Source organism: Typopeltis vanoorti, chromosome 4 (genome assembly GCF_054136105.1).
Source record: "Typopeltis vanoorti isolate ZY-2024b chromosome 4, IOZ_Tvanoo_1.0, whole genome shotgun sequence".
Taxonomy (NCBI): Eukaryota; Metazoa; Arthropoda; class Arachnida; order Uropygi; family Thelyphonidae; genus Typopeltis; species Typopeltis vanoorti.
The window spans coordinates 97645608-97664604 of NC_143552.1; the positions used below are offsets into that span (position 1 = coordinate 97645608).

General features: G+C 35.4%; 1 protein-coding gene across 1 annotated transcript in view; it reads left to right on the forward strand.

Moving 5' to 3' along the window:
* The window catches only part of LOC150107531 (uncharacterized), a 102915-nt gene that overhangs the window by 66120 nt on the left and 17798 nt on the right, over nt 1-18997 (forward strand). Inside the window, exons 4-6 of the mRNA XM_090391367.1 lie at nt 4763-5155; nt 7999-8175; nt 12618-12725. Coding sequence (XP_090247493.1) covers nt 4763-5155; nt 7999-8175; nt 12618-12725 — 678 coding nt within the window. The remainder of the gene's footprint in view (nt 1-4762; nt 5156-7998; nt 8176-12617; nt 12726-18997) is intronic.

Below are 18997 nucleotides of genomic sequence, written 5' to 3' on the forward strand. Positions count from 1 at the left end.
GCATCTTTCATTTGTTAATTGCATGTATTCTCCTGGCCAGTTTGCCTGGCTGCAGAATGATAAATCCTGGCTTCTATGTATGAGACCACCTAGCTCATCTTTATTTGTAAAGCCCTGATAAAGGTTCTTTGCATCATAGGCTGGATTCAAACCCAGATCTTTCCATCCAAAGGGCATTGTTAAAACTGACTGAGCTATAGAGGCTCCTAGTACAGGATATAAGATAATGACTTGTGTCCTGCTGTACAAAAGTCTAATTGTTAACTATGTATATTTTAAGCAAATACACATAGCAGAATAAAAGAGCATCTTAATCTTCTGTTATAAACTAAGTAAAAATAAAATAATAAAAATAAATAAATAATGCTAACAATAACCGGCCTGTGTAGTTCAGTGGAAGTGGTACTTGCACTCCTCAGCACTAGCACCTAAAGAAAGAGTGTCATGAGTTCGATTCTAGTGGCTGACTAGAGGAACTTTTTCTCAGCCTTTTTTTTTTTTTTTTCAATTGGTTCCTGAGTTAGTCAATCTCTGGCACAGGCAAGTGGGGTTTTTTCTCTTGAAAACTCAGGTTTTTCATCCCATAAACTGAAGAAAATCGACCAGAAAACCAACACTATTTCAGTCATTAAAAATATTGTGTTAGGGCTAGGGACCATGAAATGGCAGCACACGTTAGCCATCTCTTCACTGTGTTCCACTTAAATTAATGATAGCCTTGAGCAAGCTATCTCTGATTGGCTACCAGTGGAGATTGAACAATTGACCAATCTCCAAAAGTTAGATAAGGCTAAAACAGCCTCATCTACTCCCTTTAAGGGAATAAAAAGGCATTAGCTGATTTTAATTTTTTGATAATAATGTATATGTAAAACAAAACTATTAAGGTAGGTGAATCAATTTGAAGAACATTTGAGAGTGACTGGCATCTTCATTTGAGAAATCTATTAGGAATATGCTGCTACTGTAGAGGAAACAAAGATCTGGGAGTGTTGGGGATAGGGATCTAAAGTTTAAGGGTCACATTACTAAAAATTGTGAGAACATCCCAACAGATTATGGCAATGTTGATCTCAACATGAAGAATCAGAGTTTATGGTTCCATTGTCTAAGGTCTGATCAGGAAACACATGGATTACTGCTCACATTACTACTCCTCTGAAAACCAGATTTAGTCATCTGGTTTTTAGAGGAATCAGGATAACTGGGAGTGGGTCCAGAGATGATTGACTAAGGTGATGATGATGATAGTTCTCTGAAATGTGCGATATGAAGACAAACTGAGAGAATGCCATTTGCAGAGCCTTTGTGAATATGAGGAGGAGGGAGATATGATCAAGACATAAGTTGGAATGAGGTTATTACCAGATTAATGTGGAGGAGATTTTTTCATATAATGGAAGTGGAAACAAGTGGCTGTCCTTGGAAGCTGTATAAGGCGTGTGTAAGCAAGAGAATGAGGAGTAGGTTCTTTGCATGGAAAATGATTGTCGAGTGGGATGCATTGGTTGGTTGAAAGTGTGGCAAGTTCAAAAATGGTGAATGAATTTAAGATATGGATGATAAAGATATTTGTGTGTAACAATGAGAACTTCTTATGAGTTTTTTGACTTTATGGAGGTCTAATGTTAATAATAATAATTATTAATGATGAGGATAAAAACCTAGACTCCTAATTTTGGAAATTTATTACTGCATTTGTTCAGCTTGGCTGTAGATGGACATTTTTACAATAAATGCTGTATGCTGTCCAGCATTACATTACAAAAATAAAATAATTAAAAAAAATGCAGCTCCTGAAACCATTGAGAATTTCTTGATTATCACTCCCAAAAGTTCACTCACCACCTTCTTTGAGAGACACATTCATCTATCTGTTGAAAGCTTTCCCTTATTTAATCTACCTCAACAAATTTGAGGGTGACACACTGAAGATAAGTATAGTATTGGATTATGTTAATATTGCATTGTAATCACTGTTTTATAATGCAATATTAACATAATTCAATACTATAGTTATCTTCAGTGTGTCACCTTTAGCACCTCTGAATCAAAACATTTGTCCTTAATTTGAAAAGACCAGGTTCTAGGAAGCATTGCAACCTTTATAAGGGTTCGTTTTCATCTGCAGATGAGTTTGACCATCTCATATTTACTCCCTTCTATAAAGAATTTAGAGAAGAATATACTCCCTTCTCCAAACTTTGGATTTTCATCCTTGAAAATGGACAATGGGCCAGAATACAATCAGTTATACACCATACACTAACTACTCTTATACTCTTAGTTTTTCCAGCTGTAATTTAAAACCAAACCAAGCATTACTATGATGTGATAATTGCTGTTGATGTTTGTAATATAATGTATTTCATTTTTATTTCACAGACGATGCGAAGTTGGGAAGGATTATTAGTAATAGTGCAGATGTGGTAGCCCTGCAAGAGGATTTGAATAAGCTAGATAGATGGGCAAATGAATGGGGGATATCGGTTTAATGCAGCAAAATGTTAGGTCTTGAGGTTTGGGAAACATTGATGGGATGCTGCATACTCTATGGGAGGAGTTATACTGGAGGAAGTAGGAGAGACAAGAGATCTGGGATTGATGATTGATAGAAACCTGAAATTTAGGGGACATATTGCAAAGGTGGTGAAGGTAACACAGAGGATTGCTGCAATTATGAGAAGGACACTGACCTGCAGAGATAAGAGGGTTATCATTCCGTTGTATAAGTCTCTGATCAGACCACACTTGGATTATTGTTCTCAGATTTGGTCCCCAGGATTTGAAGGGGATAAATTAACTGTGGAAAAGATACAAAGAAGGATGACAAAGATGGTCTCAGGACTGTACAAGGATAGTTATGAGAATCGGCTGAGGGAATGTGGACTGCAGAGTTTGGTGGATAGAAGAAGGAGAGGTGATATGATTGAGACTTTTAAACTGTTGAGAGGTGGTTACAGGGTTGACACTGGGGAGTTCTTTCGCTTGGTTGAACAGTGGGAAGGAGTGATGACAAGAGGCCATCCCTGGAAGTTACGAAAGGAAACTGTGAGCAAGAGGGTGAGGAGTGGTTTCTTTGCATGGAGGGTGGTTGAGCCGTGGAATGCATTGCCTGATAGTGGTGAGGGCGAGAACGGTCAATGAGGTTAAGGAGTGATATGATAGACTTTGTGTTTCTTAGGGGGAACCTCCCCTCGATGAGTCTTGACAGACTTTATGTTCTTAGGAAGGACCTCCCACGATGAGTCTTTTGACTCCATGGAGGTCTGAATAATAATAATAATAATGTTGGATACATATGTAGAGAAGGTCTTTCTTCCTATTTCTTTCTTGTTCCCACTTATAGCATCTTATTATACCTAACCAAATAGTTACATCATTACACATAATTTTATATTTATTATATAGTTAAGAAACCCCTTCATTTAAAGTGGCACTTAAATAGAATGGGTAAAGCATTAAACAAAACAGGCATCAGAAACAAAAATGTTAGGAAAAATATGCAGAGGAAAGACCAAGATATACATGAATTCTTGCAACTAGATTATAGTTTTTAGAAATATGTCAAATCAACCTAAGGCTACAGGATCAGCATATTAGATCTGTTAACTGCATGTGTTCTTGAGGTGAGGTGTTTGTTTTATAGAGGAGAGAGAGATGAAAATGAGATTCGGGGGGGGGGGGGGGGGAACCATACCTACTTCCATATAAGACTAGCTAACTCATCTTTAGTTGAAAAGCCTTTGTTTCTCATATTTGAAATTTAAATCCCATCAAATCAGATGGGATTTGAATTTCAATCTTTCATTAAAAATAAATTTCGTGTGATGATACTGCATTCCCTCTTTTTATGGGAGTTCACAGTACCATCTAGTCCCCCCCAAATTTTGTCCGGGCTCCGAAACTGGCATAGGCTGACGAATCAGACCTATGGCTGGGTCAGTATTCTTGACTGTAATCCGTGTGTCCTCAGATCGGTTTGCCTGCTTGCAGGATGAAAAACACCAGATAAACTGGTGGAAAAAACCCTGCTGTCCACACCCAAGACCAGCTAACTTGGCTATGGCTGAGGAAGATCCTTAAGCTCCTCACGTCATCGACAGGAATCGAACCTAGGACACTCCTTCCTCAGGCATATGGTTGCGAAGCGCAAAGCCACTAGGCTAACCGCGTGGACAGTCTTTCATTAAAGAGCATGATTATTCTTCCAACTGTGACACAGAAATGCATGAATGCTTCAGACCGCTTTTTGCTTTTTTTACAATAGGAAGGCAAGAACGGATCAAATCAGAGGTTTGTAATGTAATAAAGAAGAATATAATATAATGTAATATCATGTATAAAAAAATTGTTGATAACTAATTAGCAATGAAATCTTAATTGTGCATTATCTTAGTATTCGACTTCCTCAGAACTGAATCTGTTGTCTTTTCTATCCTGTATTCTTCTTTTCATTTTTCCAAATCTCATCCTATTTATTCAGTTCTCATTCATTATTCTTATTTCCCCACCTAAATTCTCCTATCCCCATTATGTTTTCCATGATTTAAATACTGTCAGCCAAAACCAATAACCATCAAATCCATGGTAAGATATTCCCCCCCCCCCCCTCCAATATCCTCCTCCTCCTATTTGGACCAGCTGCTGTAAGAAGACATCATTGCTGAATACTTTTTTTTATGAAATTATTGCTAGCTAGTTAATTTTCTTAAGTATGATTACCATTAACATAAAATTTCTTAATTTTCTGTTTTTTTAGAACAAGTGATCAACAGTCATTGCAACATTTCTCTTCAGGCACCTTTTGGGTATATTTTTAATCCTGGCTATCCTCGATTTTATCCATCTCTAACTAACTGTAGTTGGACATTAGAAGCAGGAGAAGGACAAACTATAACTGTAACAATGTTGGACTTGTCCATGAAACTTCCTCTTCAGTCCAAACTATCCATGAAACTTCCTCTTCAGTCCAAACCAGTTAACATCTGTGATGATGCAGTGAGTGTGATGGAAAACAGTAACAGGCTGATGCATATGTGTGGTATATCACCCGTAAACTTCAGATCTGTGGAGTCTGATGGAAACAAAATCATTGTGAACTTCCAAGCTAAAGAGTTTTCTCCTTCCAGAGGTTTCCTGATTTACTACAGGTGTGAGTATTATACTTTTAATATAACTATTAAATCGGAGATTAACAATCTAACTCACTTATCAAAAATTTTTGATAAGTGGGTCTAATTGTTAATTTCTTTTATTTGCTTGGACAAGATTTTAATTATGGCAAAAATTAACTATTTTCCAATCAATGAATTTATAGTTATAATAAAAAAATATACAACAGTAAGTTTACTATGCAATAAATCTATTTTATCAAATTTACATTGAAAATGTAGTTATGCACTGGAAACGTGTCAACAGATACTCCATGAGCAAGATGCATCATGCCATGAAACCAGTCACATGTTTTGTAGCTGGTATAAATTGGAGGAATATGATGTTTCCAAGTCAGTGCAACTGCGTTTGGGTGAAATGGCTGTAAGAAAGGAACTGACTGACAGAGTTTGAAAGAGGCATTGTGATAGGATGCCACATTGCATGCCTATCTCTTTGGCAAATTGTTGACAAATTGGACCATCCCAGGTCAATAATCAGTGATACCATACTGAAATGGAAAGTGCAGGAAGACTGCAAGTGCTGCCTGCAGTGAATGACCCACCACACCCACCAAACATGACTGTAGGGTGCTACGAAGAATAATATGTAAAATCTCTATTTGTCAACCAACACATTGAATGCGGAGTTCCAGGAATTGACTGGAACACAAATCTGCATAAAACCATTCAGAACTGAGGCTTACAACATGGATTTTCATAGTAGAGCTGCAATATACAAGCCCACATTACCTGAACCAATGCAGCAAAAGAAGGTCCATCTTATAGAGGTGGGCACTATGGCTGTTTGTTCCTCACACTATGGCATCTGTTGATTTCTTTTCAAGCAGTGTGTGTGTGTGTGTGTGTGTGTGTGTGTGTGCGCATTGATTAACATCACATTCAAATATCAGAGAAGATATGACATTCTTAATAACCTTCATACATTTATCACCTAATGTGGATTAACAATATATTGAAATAATTCATTCAAACACTAACTATTTAGTATTTTAAAATGAATTCTATTATACCTAGTCTAGCCATAAATATTGTTACAACTTAAAGAGCACATAAATATTTAAACTAGGAGTAAATCATTTACATCTTTCAGCACATATAAACCACATGTGTAATGTGTATATAGAGAACTCAATGTTCAAAATTCCCCCCCCTTTTGCTTTCATGCACACATGAAGTCTCTGAAGCCACATGAATGTCAGCATGCACAACATCCAACAGAAATGCAGCCACTGCTCCCTCCAAATCCATCTTCAGGCTGGTGAAGCTGGGGGTGTCATTTCTTGCACACTACTCTGTCAAGCTCTGACCACATTTGAAGTCCAACAAATTCAGATCAGGACTTCCAGATGGCCAATCAGATGGTGATATGTAGTTGGGTACATTTGCCTAGAACCACTGTGGTATGATCCTCACCATGTGTGCAGGGGATGAGCCCTGTTGGAAGGTACATTGCCTACTGTGAAGCAATGTGTTGTTCAGGAACCGAACCGCAGGTTCCAACATTGTCTTGGTACTCTTTGGTGGAAGTTTTGACTCCTTTTTTTCAGAAATGCAACATTGTGGCCAAACTGTGGTTTGGCCACAGTAATTCTGTTATTCAACTAGTCATGCATTCAAATCCCATTGTGGTCATGAATTTTTGTGAATATCTTTAGGTGGTAGAGAAAGTTTCACTCATTGTGAGACCACCACCCTGCTTAATGGAGGCCTGAAATGACTTGAAAAAGTTTCATATTTGGTCTCTAGAATAGGGTTTCTAGATTCAGTTTTATATTTCATGGTTTGGATTTGCATTAAAAGCTATCTTACTGTTAATATTATTGTTAACAGTAGACCTCTACAGAGTCAAAAGACTCATCATGGGAGGAACACACTGTTGGTCAATCTCTCTCTCACATACACACACAGTGCTCATCAAACCATGCTTTAAAGTCATTCACCATACTCTCAAACAATGCATTCCACTTACCAGTCACTCTCCAAACAAGGAACCTTCCCCTTATTCCCTTGCTCATACACTCCTTATACAGGGATAGCCTCTTGTTCTACTCCTGTCTCCCATTCTATAAATTTGCATAACAACATTCTTACCAACTTTCAATCCTATCTCCTCACCTCTGATTCACAAGACTCTGCTAATCACATTCCCTCAGTCTGTCTGCTCCACATTCTAAAGACCAAACAGTACCTTAATTAGTCTTCTCACTATATTAAGCAGTTTTTGAGTAAAATTTCTCAAAGTCTGGACTCAGTGTTAGATGTTCTATTTTAGTAAGAATTCTCCATCAAAATGCATCATAAAACTATCAAGTAAGTGAAGAAATTATGTGATTTTAGATAACTCGACATGCCTATGAAGCAATTCTGCTAATCTCAGTCTTAGTGGTAAATAACACCTAAAAAATTAAACTTTAGTCAATAAAGCTAAAAAAATTCCACTGAATAAGTAGTGAAATAAGTGTAAAGTAATAAGTGAAATAAGTGTTTAAAATGCCAAGCAGAGGAATAATTTTAAACTACTTCTAGCTACCTTGCTCCATTGTCAGTATATATGTTATTAGTTCAATAATATCCATTAGTTCAATAACATATGTATATGTTATTGAACTAATGGAAAATTCCTGTTGATACATATCATCCTGTGTACTTTTTAAGGACTTTCGTTCCTAGTTCCTTTTGTTTATTCTAGATTATTTAGAAGTGTGAGCTGCAGAAGTTTCATTTATCAAATATATTAAATAAGTAGCAAGTAGTAATTATAATAGGATATATTTTTTAATCCTAACAATAAATTATAATCAATATGTTTTTTTACTTTTAGTTAAAGGATGTCCAACTCTTCCACCTCCTCATCTGGGCTATATGGTGTATCGCAATGGCAGTTCAGCACTTTATATGTGCTGCAAAGACCATAAATTTGTTGACTCCAAAGAAAATGTTCGTGTACTTCACTGTGTTGATAACCTCCACTGGAATGCATCTATAGTTCCGTGTTTAAGTATGCATTTTTTTCCCAATGCAATGTGTGCATGTATATTGTGTTGTCACTTCAGTAATGTAATAAATGAGATATAACATATTTAAAATTCTATTCTTTTAAGTAATACACGATGATGATATTAAAGATCCATCGTTTTTTATAGTCAAATAAAATGAAACTTTAAAAAGTTTTGAATTTTATGAGAGAGAGTTTTTGAGAATATAACTTGATAAGTTACCTTAGCTTGGGATACTTAAAAGACATGGACTCTGCCTGTATATTCACCTTTTATTAGTGCATTGATTAGGTTTCACTGACCTGACAGCTGTTTTGAACTGCTTTATTAGTAGTACATGTCAAGGCATCTCCTATGGTAAAGGTTATATTCTTATAAACTCTTTGATTAAATTTGAAACTTTTTTAGTTTCATTTTATTTAGCTATAAAAAAATGACGGGTCTTTAGTGTTGGATTCTGATTATGTAGAGATTAGAGTAATTATTATTTGGTTCAGAATCCAACATGATCTTCCATCACAATACCATAGACTTGTAAACATTATTTAATGTAAATAACTTATTTTATAATTTAATATTCATATAACTACCTTAATTTTGTCTAATATTTAATTATTTAATTAAGAATATATGTATTAATAATGAAAAGACTGTATTAAATATTATTAAGCTATTTTATTTATTACTATATTAATATTATAAGAATTTATATTTGATAATTTAACTGTGCATTAATTGAAATGTAAATATGCTCTATTTATTCCTGTTGGTAGAAGTTTAGCATTATGCAATACCTCAATTTTATTATATTTTGTTTGGTTGTCATGGAGACGTATGTAAGTGAGCGAGCACGTTTTTGGAACACCACGTGAGAAGGTTTATTGAAAAGAGTTTTAGAAAGAAATCACGAGAATAATTTAGGCGAGAAGAATGGATATAAAAAGGGAAGAACGCTGAAGATATATATATATATAGAGAGAGAGAGATTAGATAGATTAAGAGAGAGAGAAAGGAGAGGATTGGCATTAGGTTGGAATCGGAGCATTCAGCATTCGGAAATCACAGTGCGATAATAGCAAGTCGGCAAGTCACTCAAGCAGCTAATAAAGTCTACTAATCGAGAAGCAGTTAGCTAATAAGTTGTAGAATAACAATTATAGCTACGGAAAACAGCTGAGAGACTATTAATTAGACTAGCGATACTTGAATTGAGATATAATTTCAGGGCCGACCTGTCAAGGACACACAGAATCTTGAAATAAAGCATCGAGTAACTATAGAATAGTAGAGGCTGTAAAATTGAAGTTTACCGTTAGCTGTGTTTAGAATTGTAGTGTCTAAAGAAAGAATTAATTGAATGCCGGAAGAGTGAATAACTGTGCATATGAAACCTCAAGTTAAGGAATTATTGTGTGTTGCCTTATTTCATGAGTGATCAGTAGTACTTTATGCAACAACGTTTGTTTATGTGTATTGTGACCGATGATTAATTCAGTTATTGCTTAGAAGAATTATTTTAATGAGTGCCGTATACTGTTTAAGTGTTTACGTATAAGTAGGTGAAGAAAAAAGATTATCGGTAAGATTATTCCAACCGTTAATATTCCTATACAGAGAAGTGTGAGAGTTTCATCCTAGAATTTCCTTATACTAACAGTAACTATTGAGGAAGTTAGCTATAGTGTAAATTTAAAAGTGTTTGTGAAGAGGTATTACTGCAATTTTTGTTGTATTTGGAACTTAAGGAACTGTGAGAAGACTGTATTATAGAGATAACAGATTTACCATTGTATGAGTTGAATGATTGAATTTACCTGAGGAGTTAAAATGTTTGTGATATTTTAATTACTGATTTGAATTTAAGTGTAAAATTTGTGATTCTAAATTAAATGTTTGTTTTTGTTTATCTAAAGTTGTATTTTGCCTGAATCTCTTTTACTGCACCATTCATAAAATATTCGAACCAAAGCGGGTAAATTAAGTAAGTTAAATATACTCGGCCAGTATATAAAATAACAACATATAAAGGAAGGGTAGTTGAGAGTTGGTTTATCTTCAATTCTTGAACTAATTCAGATATGAAGTGGCGCAGTCTTTAAATATAAATTTTCTTTATATTTGAATTAGAATCAACTTACAACTTATCAGATTAGTTAAGAACATCGTAATAGTAATCATGTCGGATCCAAAGTGTAGATTGAGAAGAAGTAAGATCCAACACGATCCTGTCGACTGCCCCATTTTGTTGGATCCTACTTCTTGTCAATCTATTCTTTGGATCTGACATTTAGTTATTACGATGTTCTTAAACTAAAAAATAGTTGCTATTTGATTTCTAATACAAATATAGAGAAAATTTATATTTATAGACTGTGCCACTCTATATCTGAATTAGTTCAAGAATTGAAGATAAATCAACCCTCAACTATTTCTCAATTTGTATTACTTAATTTGCCAAATTGAAGTCTCTTTCTAGTCTGTATTGTAGTATATATATTCAGATTTCTTTAAGATACCTGAACATAGGACTGAAAAGCTCAATCATTCTGCCATCTTTTAAACAAAAATTTTATTTTATTATTATTGTTACTATCAGACCTTCCTCCATTGAATTGAAGGAATCATTATAAAAGACACGTTTGAATTGCTGTCACTTGTTGCCTTCCTTAAATAAGGAGGTCAACAAGTTCTAATATTGAAGAATTTATGAATAGATATGACAAATTTTTACAAAGGCTTACCGGACCATCATTGTTAAACTAGTTTTTTAATCAAATTTAGTTCCGCATTAATTGACTTGTTTCCTTCTGGAATGCAAGATAACATTTGAAAATGTGAAATGTTTTCAATCAGTACATTCAATCCAAAAACATATTGTCATTACTGTTTTGTCATCCTGCTTTTAATCAAATTTTTAACATGTTGTATTATGCTTTACTGGTATACTAATCTAGAAGCCTTCAAGGGATTCATGTAACCATTTTCCATTCAACTAAATCTGACCACTGATGTAGAGGAATGCTAGTAAGAACTGTGTGTGTGTGTGTGATGAGTTCCATTCTCTAACATTCAACAGAGAGAGAGTTAGATGGAGGATACTCAAAAGCAGATTTAAATCTGACAGACTCCTCAAGTTTCAAAAGCAGCAAAATACACGCCCAGCCCAACTTGAGCAAAGTATGGCTACATCATACTAACCAAAATGTGAACGACTGCTTTCAAAACCTTCATTCTAGTAATCACAATCACCTTAATAGAACCTATAGAGGTTGAATTCCATAACAATGAGCTGTTCTATTTTTTTGTTTCCAAAAAATAGTGCACCAATAGTGAACCATATTGGCATGCATAAAATAATTCACTGAATTCTTTCTGTGTCTTTGTAATATAAAGATGACACATTTGCCGTCTTGATTATAATGTTTAATTTACTCTAAAGTATTTGTCATTCTCATGATTAAACCCAAAGATGCACATCTAATATACATTTAATGTGTTTCCTGCACAGGCATATCAATTCCGCATAGCTAATTCTGGCAAAATCAGAGTTGGATCAAAATGTGTTATTTTTATGATTTTCTCAGATTACTTCCATACTTGTTTATACCATTGTTGCAAATGCAAAAACAATGCAAGCTAGATTGCAAATGCATTATATAGTATATATGGTATAGATTATGTATAATATAGCCTTCATGCATTTATTGTGCATAAAGCAGGAGGAGGAGAAAAAGAATAATATGAGGCACCTTAATTTGCCGAGAAATTTTCAGGTGACCATAGAAGTTGCTATTCTGTATTCTCCTTTATGTGCAAGATGATGACTTTTCCAGTAGCTCAATTAATTGAGCTTTAATTTCCTTTGTCATCCAGAAAAGTATCACTTTTCCACTTCCAATGCTCATAAGTCATCTAATAGAAACATTGATTGCAGATTAATTTTTATTCAGGATGTGGAACATCTTGCACAAGTTTTCTTTTGCTAAGTTTATTTATCCATGATCCAGTATTTGGAAACACATTTATTAGAATAATGAATTATTGAAATTTATTCTCATGTAATACTATCTGGATCACTGAGTAGCTATCTCATTAATTTCAACTACAATGGATATTTTTTTCTGTGTGATCTAATTTTCAAATGTGTGATGTTTTAATCCTTCAATTATCAAAACTTGATACTGTAATAAAAATTATTTGCTCACTCTATTTGACTTAAATGACAAATACTAAAATTAAGTCTAGCTAATGAACTGCTTAGATAATCTTTTAATTTAGTAATAAATTTAAAAGAAAAAAATTAAGATGCAGCATTTTTTTAATCAAAAAGGGGAAAAAACATCAGTAAGGATGCATTTCTTATTTATAGTATAGTAAGCTGTCTAGAATTATTTATGTAATAAATATTAAATGATTTTTAATTATGAACTTGTTCTTTTCTTAGCATTAGAAGAAATTCATGGTAATAATCTATCATACATTTTGCAAGCTGAAAAAAAAGATTCGAGTGCTGCTGTTGCAATAATAACACACAACTCAAAATACATAGAGGGTAAGTACTGATAGCTGTATTATTATGTAAACATGTTATTAGTATCCAGGTAATGGAGTCTTAAATCTCATCATGGAGGAGGGGCACAGAAAACATTATTCACATAATGTCTAAGATATCTTTTTAAACTCACCCACTCACTCACTGATACAATTTGTGTTTCCTTTTAGCAATCCATCCCACTTGTTCAGCACTCTCTGAGCAAAAAAATTAGTCATTGCAACTATTCTTACAAACCACACTCACCTTCCAAGAATGACCTCTTTTCTTTTTCTTCTGCATTTATTTTATATAATAACTTATATGTTTCTATGATATTCTATTAACCAAATTTTGCAACTCAAAAATCTTTACTTTGTCCTCATAACAGGAATTCTATAGACCTGCTACTGAATAATGTTCACTACTTCCTTATTCCTATGAGTGGACTATTATTCCTATAATAATCCAAATATAGTCATCTTTAAGGTTTAGAAAGAGAAGTTATAACTTTCTTATTCCTACTCTAATTTTTCAACATCCATGTGATTCTTTTTATCCTGCTGAGTTTCACAATACATCATCTGAATTTTAACTCTAAAGAAATACAAAAATGTAGGAAAACTCATGTAAAAAACTTATTTAATGTAAAATTTAATGTATAATACTAATACGTTAATCACTCGGCCAGCCTGGCTGGCCGAGTGGTTAGCGTATCCACTCTCCTGCCAAAAGGCTGCGGGTTTGAATCCCGCAGTGGGCATGGATGTTTGTGATTGTCTGTGGAAATACTAGTGGTGGTGGTGGTCGGCGGTATATGCCGTTCGTGTAGTTGCGGTCAGTTGGTGGATTGAGTGGTGGAGACAGAGTTGTAAAGCAGATGCCCTCCCTTGATGAGTCTTTGGACTCTCTGGAGGTGTCAAATAATAATAATAATTTAACCTAAGTGTTATAGGCATCACAAGTTACAGGATCATAGAATGGCAATTAAACAATAGCAGATGATGTGAGTGTTCCTCTGTTTTTATATTTCTTTTGATTGTCTCAACTCATAGTATTCTTTTATTGAAACAAAACTTTAACTCTCTTTCCATTCAATTCTCTAAACCCATCAATTTATTGTGTATTCATTCTCATCAGTGTAATATACAACTCACAATTTTTTCTACGAAATAACCTAATTAGCTTTACCAGAGTATTCAGTTTCATTATCTATCAGTTACTTTCATGAAAGTAATTTATTTTCATCGTTACTTGAAAATAATAGATCTGGCTTATGGAATAGTATTAGTATTACAGACTTCAGACCACAATAAGTATTACACCCTGCTTTGAACACATTCACTATTGGAGCACTCGCCACTCACTCCAGCAGCACGTTCCCACTCATTCGTCACCCACCAAACAAAAATCTCTTTTTCACTTCTTTACTCATTGGCTCTTGTACAGTTTCCAGGGATGACCTCTAGTTATTGCATCCTATGTAATAATTATAATTCCCCTGTATCTATTTTGTAGGCTCCTCTCACCATCTTATACATCTCAATCATATCACCCCCTCCTCCTCCTATATGTCAAGCTCTGAAGACAACATGCCCTTAATCTGTCCTTATACTCAATAATCCAGAGTCTTGAGCCAGTCTTAGTCATTTACCTCTGCTCTCTCTCTCTCTCCAATGTTTCCCTATCATTAGTATAGTCAGGTGACCAGATTTGTGACAGAAATCCAAATGAGGCCTAATTAGCACTTTATACCGTGGAACTATCACCTCCTTATCTGTACATGTCAGCATTCTTCGCATTATAGCAGCAATTTGTTGGGTAATCCTTGCAACTTTTGCAATGTTCCCTGAACTCAGTTCCCTATCCACCAAGATGCCCAGATCCCATGCTTCCTTCACCTCCTGAAGCAAAGTTCCTCAACGTGGTAAAACCTCATTCCATCTTCTCTGGCCAAAGTACATAACTTTACACTTAGCAACATTAAAATGACATCCCCATTATTCAGCCCAATGAACCAACCTATTCAAATCCTCTTATAACAATAACACATCTGAATTTCCCAACATTGATCTTCCTAATTGCCAGATTCTGTTGACCAACCAAGTCAATGGTGCTGCCAGCTTCTTTTTTTTTTTTTTTTTTTTTTTTTTTTTTTTGCACATTCCCTTAATATATGTGGTGATATCCATCCAATCCCCCACCCTTATTAACATCAAGGTTACTTAATATTCTAAATACATTTCCCATTCTTGACCTATCAGGTTTCTGTCTTCCTTCTTATTGTTATTCAACATTACTGTTAGCCCCCCTCCCCCACATGAAATACACTAATGAAATACTCATTACACATTTCCACTATCAGCAGATGTGAATCTTGTTCCATCTGCAGCGACTAAAGTAAGGCTTCCATAGTCACCTGTCTTCTACTATAGAATAACTTTAGAATTGCTTTGCTGCTCCAGCCAGTCTATTTTCATATACCAGTTTCTCTTTCCTTACTACACTTGTCATCTTCCTAGCCTGCACTTAATACTCCTCATGCTGCTCATTCTTTATCTCCTCCATAGAACTGGTTACTTTTTCTTCATAGAGAACATTGTGTTTACACTTTCCAAATCCTGTTATTTAGATGCTGTCTATTATTCATTACTTAAACTTTTTTTTAAATGTTGTTAATTGTTATTGCCATTACAGTTCATGCTTACATGCTGGCCCACACTATATCTTGCTGGCATTCAAAACCAAATATGACAGGATGGTTCACCTTTTCCCATAGTCTGATTCATTTGTTAATTGTATGTCTACTCCTTCTCTATCCAGTTTGCATGTTTATGTGGGGCTTAAAAAAAGCCCAAGATTATGGGAGGGTAAAACCCTGCCATCTTCATATGAGACTAACTAACTCACCTTCATTTCAAAAGCCCTATATAAATGTTCTTGCATCATTGATTACATCATCAAATTCCTGATATATATATATATATATATATATATATATATATATATATATATCCTCAAGGGGTGTACAGGATATGATAGTACTACATGAAAAATTTACATCATTACTAACTTTCTATCTACAATTTTCCTCCAAATCAGTCTGTTAAATGTCAAGACTCCAATATTATCAGGTCTTATATTTCTGTCTTCTAAGGCACTTTTTACTGTATCAATTCACCTATATCTTGGTCTTCCTCTGGGTCTTTTTCCTACCAACCTGGCAGAGAACACTTGTTTTGCTAATCTTTCCTCTCCCATTCTGCTTAAGTGACCATACCACCTGAGATTAGCTCTGCTCATGCATTCCTGGATGCTGACAATATCAATTCTTTCGTAACATCCTCGTTTTTAATATGATATTGCCATTGATGCCATCCGTTCATGCCCCTAATCTTTTTCAAGACTCTCAAATCTGCGGTCTCTAGTCTTTGGTCAAGTGTTTTACTTCTAACCCAGCTATCAGATCCATAAGTTAAAATTGGTTTAAACACTGTCTTGTATACAGCTAATTTAGCGTTTTGGCTAATTTCTTTCAGTTGACTTCTTACCATACCAGTTTTGTTGATTCTGTTGTCTATTTCCATATTTAACTTACCATCTTCACTAAAACTCGTGCCTAAGTAGCTGAAATGTTTTACTAGTTCTAAGTTCTCCATTCACAATGCAGTTAATATTTTCAATGTTTCTGCATATTTTCATTGTCTTTCTTTTTAATGCTGACCTTCATCCCATATCTATTACAACAGTTATTCAATTTAGTCAGGGAATCTTGCAGACTTGTAGCGGATTTATTTAGAAGTATAACATCATCCACATAAAGGAAAGAGCTGAGATTAACATATCCAATTTTGATATCAGGTTTAATACCACTTTCCTTCATAATGTGATCCATATAGATGATGAATAACAGAGGGGATAATGTACATCCTTGTCTGACACCAGATTTAACATTAAACCATCTTCTACTTCCTTCAATTCTAACTGCAGACTCAAATAAAGACTAAGTATTGCTTGATATAATGACCGATTAACACCATATAACGGTAGCATATTGAATAGCTTCTCTCTTGGCACCTTGTCATATGCCTTTTCCAGATCGACAAAACTTAAATATAGATCTTTGTTATATTCCCATGCTTTCTGAACTATTTGTCATAAAGTGAAGATCTCATCCTGACATCCTCTATTTGGCCTGAATCCAGCTTGTTCTTCACCAAGCTTTTCTTCCACAATTCTTCTCAACCGTTTCTCAAGTATACTTGCATAGATCTTGCCAGGAACACTCAGTAGGGAAATACCTCTGTAATTCTCACATTCACTTTTATTTCCCTTTTTATATATAGGTACTATGAGAGCTCTACTCCAATCATCTGGAATTAGTCCCTTTGTGCAAGCCTTCTGAACTATGCAGTGCAGCCACTATATGACTTTCATACCTCCATACTTGAGCATTTCTGGTCGAATATCATCTACTCCTGCTACCTTTCCACATTTCAGGCTTCGATGGCTTTTTCTACTTCAAGTATGGATATGTATTCCTGAATGCATGCCTGGTCAGTGGTTTTTACCACTGCGCTGTCATCACTGCTTGTTTCATTTAGCAGTTTTTCAAAGTAATTACTCCATACTTATCTTTTTCTCCTGTTTTCATGTCAACTTTATCATCTCTAATTCCTTTTACAGCACTCTTTCCTCCATTTCTAAGCTTCTTCAACAACCTCTAGAATATCTTAACACCTTCTTGATATTTATTTTCTATGTTCTTGCCAAAGTCCTCCCATGACTTTTGTTTAATCAGTTTTACACAGTGTTTAGCTTTTTTACATTTGTCTCTGTATTCTCTAAGAGCACAAGCTGACTTAAAGTAACGAATGTTCTTCACCAAGCTTCTCTTCCACAATCTTTTTTTTTGCCAGGAACTTTTGATATGCTTTCTTCTTTTCCTTCACTTTAAATGCCTCTTTAAATTCCTGTGTCCACCATGGAGTTCTGATTTTTCTATCCTTGCACACAACCTCACCACATGCCTCTCTGGCTGAATCAATCACTGTTTTCTTCAGGGCTTGCCACTGAATCTCCAGGTTCTCAAACTTTTTCATTTTTTCTTTAATCATTATTATTATTATTGTTCCGGGCAACTCCAAGGAGTCGACAGACTCATCGAGGGAAGCCCTAACATCATGTCAAGAACAACTATTCTACATTGACACAGTATCTATCATACCTTGCCTTGAACTCATTCACGGTTGTAGCACCCACAACAGACTCTGGAAGCTTATTCCACTCATTCACCACTCTTCAAGTAAAAAACCTAGCTCTAACTCCCTTGTCAACCATGCTCTTGCCTAGCTTCCATGCATGGCCCCTAATCCTCCCACCACCAGTCATATTTTCAAAAATATCTTCTGGATCAATCTTATAGAAACCCTTCAGTAATTTGAATGTCTCAATCATATCACCCCTCCTTCGCCTATCATCCAATTTCTTCAACCCACAAATCCTCAACCTATTCTCATAAGGTTCATTCCACAGACCTTCTATCATCTTGGTCACTCGTCTCTGGATCCTCTCCACCTCCTCCCCATCACGAAGAAACCCTGGTGCCCATAACTGGGCACAGTAGTCCAGATGGGGCTCGATACAGAGGAACAACGACTTGTTTGTCTCTGCATGTTAAAGTATTTTTCAGAAGCCAAGTGATTTGATGAGCTGATTTAGTCACTTTTGCAATGTGCCCCCTAAACTTCAATCTCCTATCTACCAACACTCCCAAATCCCTGGCCTCATCAATCTCCTGGAGTACGGTTCCACCAATGCGATATACTGCTGCTATTCTTTTCACCCCAAAGTGCATAACCTTACACTTTGGCACATTAAATTGAGATCCATTTTTCCTAGCCCAGTCCTCCAAACTATCCAAATCATCCTGTAAAATTTTGACATCCTGTGCACTCACAATTGCTCTACCCAACTTTGCATCATTAGCAAACAAGTGAACACTTCCTCTCAAATCCTTTCCTATATCATTGATGAACAAATTGAAAAGCAGTGGTCCAAGAACAGAGCCCTGTGGCACACCACTAGTCACAAGCCGTCTTTTAGACTCCACTCCTGCATAAACCACTCTCTGGTATCTCTCCTTCAACCACCCTCCTATCCATCTCACCAACCCTATATCTATCCCCATCTGCTCCAGTTTACTGATTAGGGTTCCATGTGGTATCCTATCAAAGGCCTTGGCAAGGTCCAGTAGTATCACTGTAAACCCATTACCCCTATCCAGTTCAGCC